An 11,945-nucleotide genomic window follows, 5' to 3' on the forward strand; every position below is an offset into this window, starting at 1 on the left:
GACAGAAACAGAAGCAGGTTTGATTCAGACGCCATTTGCACCACGATTTAGAAATACCTTGCTGCTGAAACGTGCCTCCCTTCTGGGCAATTATCACAGTTGAGCACACAAACAAAATGTATATGAAGACAAAAAGTACAACCATTTCAAAGAGGTATTGTGTTTAAAAATAACAGTACAAAAACTCCAGTATTTCTTCCCCCCCCAGATAGTCCAACAATAATTACAGTTTACAGCATTCAAAAATAACATTTCAGGAGTGAGCCAACCATTACTTATCACATAACCTGGCAGAAGTGCTTTCTCTTAAAACTGCAGACTGCACCGAATAGGTCTTCTTTTTCAGGTTGGTACATTTTCATATTACATTTGGCCAGTGCCATTTATCTTGAAAACATGCATGTTTTTAAAAGGCTGGTAAGGCATTTGAATATTCAACATTGCTTTGGTTTGAAATGTAAATCTTCCAGAGGAGTGTCAGTGATTTTGGCTAAATGTACCATTTTGCTTTTCTTTTTAAATATTATGGTAAAAATGAACAGCTACTTTGCTTTGTCCGTATAAAAAAAGAAAAATCATTACAATTTCATTCACTTCCATTGGGCTGGAGAGGCATCTGGGTGATCAAAGCTTTGTACAGCTTGATAAAATCTACTCTAATATATAACAATGTGAGGTGACCAGCACCTCCAGTCTCTGCTCTAGTAGCTGAACATCTGCTGTCCGGAGCTGCTCTGCTGCTGCGGCGTGGGCGGCTGGCTCTGGTTGGGCCGGCCTGGCTCGGGGCCTTGATTCTGGGCCTCCTGACTCTCCCCCTGAGCCCCCTCCGCCATGGCGGTGACCTGGCTTGCCTCAGCTGCCGGTACAGGCCTCCAAGCCAGAGTCGGGGCCTCCAGCTGGTGGCCCATGGGGTTGACCAGAGTGGTGACGTTGATGAAGTGGGCGACTGACTGGGGCGCTGCGCCTCCGCCAGGGCCCACCGTCTCTGGGACGAGTTCGGCTGGCCGGTTGTGGAGCATGGCGGAGCCGCTGACGGTGTCGAAGGTGACGGTGAGGATGGAGTTGTCCAGGGTGAGTGGCCGGTCGCTGGCTGTCAGGTGGCCCACGGCTACGGGCTGCAGGCTGGTGAACTGGGCGGGGGCGTGGCTGGTGATGGGCGTGACGGTGATGTTGGTCAGTCCCACTGAGCTGTTGGGTGAGGAGACCGATGGAACGCTGGAGTCGGCCAAGACCACCACCTGAAACAGCAGCAGCAGGTCAATTAGAACAACAACATATATACACACAAACACTTCTGAGCAACAACATTTCCTTTCAGATATTTTTGAGTTTGGAAGCGGTGTGATGAACGTCACATACTGTCAATCATGACTTAATATGGGATGTAACCTATTCCTGAATTAATACTGACTGGTGAAAAAATACTTGACTTAGAACAATACTCCTTTCAGATATTAAAATGTTAATCAAAAGGCCCTACAGAGTGTGTTATTATTTACTGATCAATATTCAGATCCAATATATAACAACCCTTATAAAGTCATAATTGATGGATAACTGCTGATGTTATGACATTATCTGTCTATTGATGAGTTTTATTACTTTTTAATCCCATTTAGGTTTTTACATTTTACCAAAAATAAAAGCAAGCTCCTATTTATACAGAACGGTGATGGCATTATTCTACCACAGATGTACATCATTTGTTTTTGTTTTTTTATTCTGCTTGCCATCAGCAAGGTGTGGTCAGCTGCTGTCTCTGGGCATTTTTTATCCCCCTACCCATTTCTTGTGGTCTTAAAAAAATAAAAAATAAAAATAAACGACCTCTTATTATGACAATAAAAAAAACAACTTATGAAAATCTTCATATGTACCTGCTGGATACTCTGCACAGCTGAGCTCGTCTCGGTCTCCTCACCGACGATGACGGTGTTGAATTCCGCCATGGGCTCGTGCCTCGCCTCGGGGAAATCAACATATTCGTCGGACTCAGAAAGCTCCGGCTCAGCCTGAACTCTCTGCTTCTTCTTGGGGTGTCTGGAAGGTCGGCTCGGCCTCTCCGGATGCGCTGCGTCTTTTTCCAGAGACAAAGTGGGCTGAGGAGAACATATGGACAGCGACAGGGTACACTTTACATCTAGACTGTATTCATTTCGTCTTTCTGCAAACACAAGCATGTCACACAGGATGCGTGTAACACCAGGAGCAAAGTGAATCATGGTGATGCTAGGATAGATATTTAATGCAGAAACACTATGCAGTATGTAGATGTCTGATTCAGAGCTCACACTGTGAGTAAACAGGAACTCTTGATATTTTCACAGTGACAGTTCTACTATATTTAGTGTACAATCAAACGTGCTAAAAGGGCACCACAAGAAAGTATAGGGAACGTGATGTACAGTAGTGCCAGGCAACATCATCATTTTACCATCTGATGCATAGATGGGATATGTAAATCAAATGACTTGCTCTGTGCACTTTACTTTATTGTGATCTAACCTGCACGATGCTGATAGACGAATCATGAATCATCGAGGTTTCCTGAAAGTCATCAAACTCATCGATTCTTACAGACACCACCTAAAAGGCGTGAAGGAGAACAATGACTTTTCATCAAGTCGACATTTAGGATACAATAACAGAAACTGGCCCGGGTGGTGAAACGCATCGTTTCCCCGTCTAACCTCGGGGTGTTTGCGTCGCAGATGCCGGTTCATGGAAGCCCGCGTGGACACCTTGGTCCCACAGAGGTGACACGACTGGGCCTCCACCTTCTCGTGGGTCAGATGCACATGCTTCTGCAGCATGTACTCTGTCAGGTACTTCTTATCGCACGTTGCACATGTCCACGTCTTACCCACTGCGGTGAGAAAGAGGGAAACGGGATGAGACGGCCAAATTTGCACTCTACAGGTGGGAGCTTCTGACATTTACAGTTTTGACCTAAACATTTCCTCTCCCCTTAGACAGAACTCTTTGTTCCAGTCCTTGATGAAGAATAGAGACGTGCACAGAAAATCCATTTACCACATTACACCAGGGACACCAATCAAGGTTTACATTACATTCTTTATATATTTTGACTTATCTGGTAACTTTTTACTATCTTTTGTCAGTCTCTGGGCTGATTTCATTTTCCCCTCTATCTTCCCAACAACCCCCCCCCACCCCCCCAAACATGTTTTTATTCTGGCAGCATTCTGGCTCAGTACACAGTGGGGGGCAGGGCAAATGACAGGCTCCCATGTTCTGCTTGTAACTTTCTTACAATACTCAGTGTCGCAGACTGAGGAGTGGGCGTCAGTCTGGTGAGACACTCACCTGTGTGGATGAGCTTGTGTGTTTCTAGAGTCGTCCGCTCACTGAACGTCTTTCCACACAGCTCACACATGAAGTCCTTAATACCTACAGGCAGAGTGTCACGAGAATGTTACAACAAACAGTAACACCATGTACTTAAAGTAAAGTTTGCACTGTCGACGTCAGGGTGAAAAATGCACATTTATGCAGCAATCACATCTATAGTTGTGTCCATTTATGAGACCATTTATTGATTTTCTTACACATTTTGTGAATCTTTCAAAACACACTCATTTTGACTCACCCGTATGTCTCTTGTAGTGTTTCAGCATGTTGACCTTTTGGGCAAACTTGCGATTGCACGCTTTACACTCGTACTCTTTGATGCCCTTGTGAAGCTTCATGTGGTGCCTCAGAGCGTGCTTGGTCTTCATGCCTGCCCAGGCAAACATTTTGTCAATATGAATACGTATTGTATTTTCAACATTGTGAGGAGAAAGAAAAAGTAATGGCGTTTGACCTTTGCCGCATTCTGCACACAGGAAGTCTCGGATGTCATCGTGGACCCTGAGGTGCTCCTTCAACATGTCCTTCCTCGCAAATGATTTGTTACACTTGTCACAGCTGTGGCTCTTTACCCCTGGACGATCAAACAAACACAAATGCAGACACTCGATTGAAGTGAATGAAGAAAAAATGCTTGTCTGTGTGATATTATCATCTTGTGCAGATTATTTTTCTGTTACACGTCACAGCAAATATGTCAAGAGTTGTTTCTAATGTCGAAATATCACACTGCTCCTTCTCAGTCATAACTCTGAACACACAGATAGGATAAATGTCCATTAATGTGCTTAACAAAAATCATTAAAAAAAGACGCTCATTTTAAGTTCAAATCTTGCCCCATAATCTTCACATTTTCTTCAGTTTTAAAAGTGTTAAAGAATTTAAAAGTATTCAAGAGTGCCAGCTAATAGCCAATTCAGCATGACTTTTTAATGGTGCAAATTTGGAACATTGTAAAAGTATCAGCTAAGAAACAGGCCTCAAGGTGTAGCTTCCAGCTCACTCACTAACCCCATGGGAACCTTATACTTATAACATTATGTACTCAAAACATGTTTATGCCAAAGATAAGCAAGAGAAAGAACAACATGTGTGACAAATTCATTAATACTAGCTTTTCTGGTTAGTCAATAAATGTTTTGACATTTCTAAGGCTCTGCACGTCCTGTCGACGTGCTTCTTATATCCCTGGAACACCGACACTCTCGTCTATCTGTTCACATACAGGTATTTGCGAGTATCTCATGCAGGTTGAGCTGAGTGAACACCTGTCTAAGTCCCACACTACCACTGTGCTCCATGTAGGAACACTTTAAACCACACAAGAACATCAATCCCCAGGACACGACACAAACATTACATACAGAGAACCCAGGCTGTTGCTCACCAGTGTGGATGATCTTGTGCCGTTCCAGGTTCCCAATACTATTGAAGATTCGGCCACAAATTTCACATGGATGGATGTACCTTTAGGAGAGATGGGCAGATTTGAAATGATTACAGTTTTTACGGCTTCTTTTATATTTGAATTTCACTTTGAAATGACCTTTTATGCTTCAAATCAGACAATTTGCTTTTAGCCGCAGTAACTTAAGCTCTTATAGATCCAGACCTGAACCTTCTCAATAGTCCCTAATGTACATGGATTTGAAACAGATTCTTGATATTCAGTTGCAGCTGCATTAAAACGTCTCTTTATCTCCATCTCCTCTTTTGCGATCAGTATACATGTTAAGGGAATAATAAAAAAAAAAGTTAATGGCTTCCTCATCAGCACACTCTAAAATAGTGTCTGTAATATTTTGTATAATCAGTATACAACAGACCTCAGGTCACATTCTCGTCTCCATTCTTATCCATTATCTCAGCCTCGACTGGGCAAGGCTACGGAGACATACAAACCGCAACCACAAATGAGAGGTGGAACGTCTTGGTGCCGCTTCCTGCGGTCCTTACTTCTGCACCGCAGGGTCGGGCAGCTGCTCTCTGTGGATGACCAGGTGAGCATTGTACGTGGCCTTCAGCGCGAAGCGTCGGTTACAGATCCCGCAGCCGTAGCCTCTCTCCTTGTGCTGCTCCATGATGTGCTTCAGGTACTCTCGGCCCTTTGCAAATGACAGCTAGAGACACAGAAGTAGGGCGCGCGTGAACTGGAGTGAGACCGAGTGAAAAACTCTCTGTCGCCATAGATTCATAAACAGCCTTGAGCATGTTCACTGAACACTCCGCTCAAGATAACCGGGCAAAGACAAGACATTTTGTTTTCTAAAACGGTACTTTGTACCACACCAGCTCTCTGAACGGTTTGGATATTACTACAAGTCAATAAGTGGGTTCAGATACAGACTTAACAGCCTGTGTTGAAGTCTGCGGGCCAGATCTTACTCACTTGACATTTCTTGCAGTTATACTTGTGGTGCTCAGGACCATCTTCCTCTTCATCGTCGTCCGACTCGTCGCTGTCGCCCGCTGAAATGCCGATCTTCTTGATGAAGCCCTCTCTCTCCTGCTCATCCATTAAGGCAATGTCCTGGAACAAAAACAGCTCTCTGTAACGCGTCAACTCAGCGACAGCTAAGATCCAGAGCGGGTTTAATGAAACACGTGTGAACCGAGGTGCTATGTAATAACCATAATGACATCTGACCGCTTTTTTTTTTTAATCCAACATGGTGCATTTTAGTTTCATCTGCGGGGATACTGCTAGCGTGGCTAAAAACAAAACCCCTTTGTTTTTACAAGGAACGGCTCCATTCGCTAGAAGGGCACGTTACATTGCATTCTCACTGGCTGTCGAGTGTCGTGGGAGCTGAAGAGTGAGCTACAACTCAGCTGAACTTCTGGACAACGAAAGGGTCTTTAATTCAGTGCATACGCAGGCCGAGGCTTGTAAGACTTTTTGTGCATAAGAGGAGGACTAGATACCAGAGATTCAGACTGCGCAAATAGTTTGACACCTTTTTCTGGATGTTTGGTTGTTTGCTGCATCAAAGAGAAACGAGTACAAACTGCTGCATTAGCGGATATATGGACTGAGTAACTGGTAGAAAACAGAGCAGTACCTGACATCATGCCACATTCTAGAAAAGGTTTTCTAATTTATCTACTTTGTCTGCACAAATAAGTACAAACACTGAAGGTGCTGAGATTTGCACTTGCTCCATTTAAGGATAAAAGCGGTTATATTTTTTTACTTGTGTTGATTTGACACCCCTCAAATATACATTTGCCAGTGCCTTATCACTTCATGGTGACACCTACATCGGTGAGAAAATAAAACGACGAGAAATGTTAAATGGGAGCGATAGAGAAGTGTTAGGCGTGGGAATCCAGACGCCTCCGCTCTGCGCCGTCTCACCTTGAAGTGAACGTGAATGTGATCTCGGAGGACGTCCACGCGGAAGAACTTGCGAGCGCAGATCTCACAGGTGTACTTCTTGTCGCCGTGAGTCAACAGGTGCTTGTTCATGTTACTCCTACAGGAGAACACCTGCACACGCACACACACACACACACACACGTCCATGTAACCGGCGAAGCACTTCTGGACGGGATTTATGTGCAGTTATTTGACCGGCTGCAGTAAAGGGCAGTTAATCTTCGCTCACCTTGCCGCAGATGGGACAGGGGGACGGCTCCTTCCTGTACTTGGTCCCTTCTTCTCCATTGGCCTCCAGCTCCTCTCTTTTCATGTGCTTTGGTCCTGTCCAGGATGCATTGTGGTTTAACTTCAGCAAAGAGCTTAAAAGGCCCAACAGAACAAATACGGTAACATGGAACTAAAAGGTAGGTTTGATGCAAGTCGGGCCTCTGTGCCGTTCTCTATTATATTTGATCCACTTCAGTTTTTTTCTTAAGAAAATTCAAGAAGTAAACATTCCATATTAAGTGACAATTTTCTCCTACACTGCCCTTACCAAAAACACTTGAAACTAAACACAATCCAAAATGCAGCCTTGCTCCCTCACCCACACCGTGCCTCCTGTGGTGCTCCTGCATAACGTCTTTGCGGTAGAACATCTTGTTGCAGATCTCACAGGAGTAGAGCTTCTCGCCGTGCTTCTTCTTGTGCTTGGAAAGGTTGCTGTTGGTGGAGAAGAACCGCGAGCAGATATCGCACTGGAACGTCTTGTCGTCTGGAGAGAGAAGGGGACGGAATGAATTAAATCTAACCCGGCTGAAATGTTATCAGAAATCAGAAATTAACTTTTTTTTTTAAAAAGGAAAAAAAATAATAATATGAAAGATAAAGGGGGGGGGGAAGCATTATTCTAAACAAAAGTAAATAATAAAAGACAATCCTACCTGTCCGGCAGTTATGGAACTTTAAGGCATTTTCCAGGCGAAAGGATTTCTCACACGTGTTGCATTTATATTTGTACTCGTGGTCAGGCTGTTGGGAGCACGCGAAAAGAGGACATATAAAACATCTGAACTGACAGGGTTCTGCGGTAACACTTTGATGCGTTACTCACTACGTTCTTGCTGTGCTTATAAGAGATGTGCTGCTTTAGACTCTCCTTGCGACTGAACAACTTGTCACATTCATCACATTTGAACAGCTTATCACCTGTGAGAACACACAAGAAGGCATGCCCAAATTTATAACTTTTTTCGATTTTTGTGATTTCTCAGAAAGAGACGCTGAACCCAACACTGTACCGTGAGATCGGATGTGTCTGTTGAGGTTGCTGCTGTTCTGGAAGACCTTGTTGCAGAGGGAGCAGCGGTACACCCTCTTGTGCTCTCTGGCTTTGTGTCTCTTCAGGACAGCCCCGCTGTCTGGCGCGCTCAGCAGGCTGCTGCTGCTCTCCGCTGCTGACGCCACCTCCGCCGCCTCGGAGGCCACCGGCTCTGAGCTCTGCACCGGGGGCTTCACTTCTGCACACATCAGGAATCCAATGTCAAAGGGAAATCTACAGCAGACGCAGCACCAACTTCTGAGCCCAATAATGATACTGATGTTTGAGATGAATATAAATCTTGTAACAATACATAGTGACATAGTTAGCACAGACTCAGCTGTACACAAAGTACAGCGGAGTCTGATGGGACTTAGTTTTGTAGGTATTCAGTTATAAACCAAAGTAAACCGCAGCCACGCCGCTTCCCCCGGTTAAAAAGACGTAAAAAGACTAATGTTTACTGAAGATGTGTCTTAACATGATATCAAGCGGTTACTCCTCAAATTGGGTCCAGAAAGTACATCACAAATTTTAGGTATATCTTAGTGATATACTAAAGTAGCGGTCGACCGATATGGGTTTTTCCAACGCCGATATTTAGAGAGCAGGGCGGCCGATGGCCAATATATAGTGCAGATATCAAATCATAGATTGGGCTATGCTGTAGATTTCAAAACGTGACTGGTGTTTAAGGGAGAGTTGCATTATTTTATATAGTATAACAATATACTGTACTTTCAACGCTAGCCAGTAACGGTGTTAGTTTATATCTGCTGTCCTTTGTGACGGGAGAAACACGTTGACATTTAGAAGAGAGAATGGTGAATTTAGGGGCTCTAAACCTTTTCACCACCTTCCCAAAACTCACCAGGCGGCGCGCCAACGTCGTTCCACAGCAGCCACACTGACATGGCTGCCTGCAGATGTGTCCACAGACATTTTTTGTTTGCCTGCCTCGAGAGTGCAGGTATCCGCCGATGTGCCGCTTCTCTCAAAATACCAAATATTGGCCCAATAAAAATCGGGCAACTGATTGTATACTTACATATGCATATCACAAATAACCACAGTACCTTTGAGCTGTTCTTGTGTTGTAGGCTGGATTTTTCTGCTCAAGCCAGACTTTCTTTTCATTTCTCACCTTTGTTTTTGCTCGCTGTTGCCGTAGCTCCAGGCCTGCGTCCCTTAGCTCTCCTCCCTCGGCCCTGCCCTCTCTTGGGGCCCGGTCGAGCTGCCAGGGGGTCACGCTCCTCTTCGTCGGGGCCGACCGGACTCTCGTCCTGGGGCGGGTGCGGGTCGACTGGGAGCACCGTTGCCGTCTTCACCTCATCGAGGTGACTCAGCATATTGCCTGCGATCGACAGAAGGAAGTCGGGAATGAGAGCGTGGGGGTCAGCTTCCCTCTTAATGAAATAAGAACATTTCTAAGATGTACTGACTGTGTTTTGAGCTTACCTGCATTGTGTTCTTCAGCCACTGGGGGCATGGGGGCGCCAGTTTTCTCTGAGGTCTCTGTTTTAGCAGACGAAGACATCACATCTCAGCAAAAGAGAGAAAAACTACAAGTTACTGTTGCCAAGGCACCCTACAACAGCATCGGTGCTGCAGAGTCACCTACCTGATGGAGGTGGCGGTGGCTCAAGTGGAGGCTTAAGTGTGGACTTCTCCATCTTCTTGGCATAGAAAGCTCCGTACCAGACCCTCAGCTCTGTTCCTGGCAGCACATCCTGGGAAACAAACAAACAGGGGCCAAAAGGAAGAGTACACCAATCTCCTATTAGAACTGAATGAGCTGAGGAAATGAATCCCTGAAATCTTGGGCAAACAGCAGCGGCCCCTAAAAGCTCAGGTCTACCAAGTACCTGGGAGGTGTTGAAGTACACGCCATCGTCCTGCTGGTAGGCCGTCAGATTCTGGTGTTTGTGGTCAGTGGCAGGTCGTACCAGCATCATCCAGTTGCAGTCTTCCTCGCTGCTGGAGTCAAAACACACCACCACGCCATCCTTCTGGAAGATCTGCCCATTGAAGGATCAAGGATTAACAAGAAAGGAATCTAAGAAATAGCAAAGACAACTATCACGTCCGTCGATTTACAGCGCAACAGAGCATCAGGTGCGTCCTCTCTGCGTGCAAACTCGGTCAGCACCTTCAGAGGGAACGCTCCTTCCTTCTCCAGATGGGGGACCCTTTTAGCTTCAAAGGGCCCAAAACGGGTCCTCTTGACCAGCCGGCGCAGAACGAACACGCCCTCCTCCCCGTCAGCCACATGTCTGATCTCCAAGCTGTTTGGCAAAGACGACCTGATCCAGGACGAGAAGGACGGAATGGCAATCACACAACAATAATCCAAAATTAAAAGTACTTCACCTCGTGTTCTAATAATCTAGCATGTGCGTGATGGAACTTCAAGTGCCAGAAAGTCACTATTACTCGCACACACTCTCTTCAAGGCCTATAATATTTATAACATGAATGAAATCACTGGTTTGACTGCAGACGCTCCGTGTTGTCACTCACCGGGCCCGGCTGAGGACAAAGGAGTCCGGGACGGTCACCAGCGGTCCCAGCTCAGGACACTCGGAGTCATGGTACTGGCCACAGTCCTCACACCCTGCGAGACACACACACACACACACACACACACACACACACACACACACACCTGTCACAGCAAAGTCTCACAGTTTGCCAGTACAGGTGAGAGCTGGATTCATACTCACAGATGAACTCATCTGGCGTCTGCTCAGCCATTATGCCAACCTGCAAAGAGAGGAAAAGACAGCTTCTGTCATGCTATTAACAGGAAACAATGATCAGGGCAGGGGGGAGACCTGACCCGAGATCAGGTCCTGCAGAAGAGGAAACGTACATTTATATAAAGGAACTACTTTTAAGAGTGTGTTAGAATGTAATTGAACTTCCAAGCCTGCATACGCGTTTAACGTGGGACGCATAGGAATGCATCAGACCTCCTGGCTACACAGCGGCGTTATTATGACTACATTAACTGGTTTAAGCGATACAGTTGGAGCAGGCATTATTAACATATGCAGTCCGGGCAGGAGAAGGGATCCAGGATTTGAGTCGTTCCCAAACTCTAGCCGGGTTTTAACTCCGATCTGAGCGGCCCCTCTTCAGCAAAATGTAACAAAGAACAGTCGGCATGGCGGATGGACCGGAGACTCAAGCCACCAAACCGGAGTCGATGCTCTTCAACGCCATGCAGTCAGCGGAGGAGGCGGCGCAAGAGAGCCCCGAGCGAGGCGACCGCACCAGCTGCAGCTCGACTACAACCCTGCGTCGCCATTTTGAGTGAAATTGGTGCACATTTATGGGAAAACACGTTACCTTCTCTGCAAAAGACCCTTCATTTATCGGATCCTGACTCCGGGTTCCAATCCGCTCCAGAAACGGCGCAAGACCGGAAACGAACCGCGCCCAGTGCATTATGGGCAATGTAGGCTCATCAGAATGGATGTAAACAACTCAATCAAACATTAATTAGACGATTATTGGTTTTACTGTAGGTCGTTAAACAAAGGAGGCATAAAAGGCAAATTCAAGTACTTGAATTTAAAAAATGTATCCCCTTTAATTCCCATTAGATGTTATTATTGGTAGTAATGGTGTAAATTAAACCCAGGTAACCCCACATACAGATCTGAGTAGTACATTTTTATTTACAGCATTATTCTACAGCTTTTACTATACAGCAGCTTATGTAGGGGAAGTCTTCAGGTATTTTACTTAAGATTAATTATACAACGACGTAAAAAAAACAGAAGTTAAAGTGTTGCATTCAATATACTAAGTAAAAGTCAGCAAAATGTATATTAATGTGAAAGCAACATTTTTCAGATAGCTGTTGGAGGTGGAGATGATTTTAA

General features: G+C 45.3%; 1 protein-coding gene across 5 annotated transcripts; it reads right to left on the reverse strand.

Moving 5' to 3' along the window:
- Nucleotides 1-144: 144 nt before the first annotated feature.
- On the reverse strand, nucleotides 145-11,520 carry prdm15 (PR domain containing 15). 5 transcript variants are annotated; one of them, XM_038709106.1, is made up of 24 exons: nucleotides 11,407-11,520; nucleotides 10,779-10,818; nucleotides 10,576-10,669; nucleotides 10,205-10,358; nucleotides 9,921-10,073; nucleotides 9,677-9,785; nucleotides 9,514-9,570; nucleotides 9,200-9,409; nucleotides 8,036-8,254; nucleotides 7,849-7,943; nucleotides 7,679-7,766; nucleotides 7,342-7,509; nucleotides 6,982-7,076; nucleotides 6,732-6,863; nucleotides 5,763-5,903; nucleotides 5,330-5,493; nucleotides 4,761-4,840; nucleotides 3,827-3,946; nucleotides 3,611-3,742; nucleotides 3,328-3,411; nucleotides 2,691-2,866; nucleotides 2,506-2,586; nucleotides 1,878-2,099; nucleotides 145-1,238 (listed from the first exon to the last, which is right to left on the reverse strand). In XM_038709106.1, the coding sequence occupies exons 1-24, from the start codon at nucleotides 11,503-11,505 to the stop codon at nucleotides 702-704; spliced, it is 3,450 nt and encodes a 1,149-aa protein (XP_038565034.1). In that variant the 5' UTR covers nucleotides 11,506-11,520; the 3' UTR covers nucleotides 145-701. The 5 variants fall into 5 exon arrangements, with proteins under 5 accessions (XP_038565034.1, XP_038565032.1, XP_038565031.1 ...); XM_038709104.1 differs by having other exon boundaries at nucleotides 7,852-7,943; nucleotides 9,514-9,597; XM_038709103.1 differs by having other exon boundaries at nucleotides 9,514-9,597.
- Nucleotides 11,521-11,945: the final 425 nt, after the last annotated feature.

This window comes from Micropterus salmoides, unplaced genomic scaffold (assembly GCF_014851395.1).
Source record: "Micropterus salmoides isolate LMB-PRFRI ecotype aquatic unplaced genomic scaffold, ASM1485139v1 Ms_hic_scaffold_9, whole genome shotgun sequence".
Classification (NCBI taxonomy): Eukaryota; Metazoa; Chordata; class Actinopteri; order Centrarchiformes; family Centrarchidae; genus Micropterus; species Micropterus salmoides.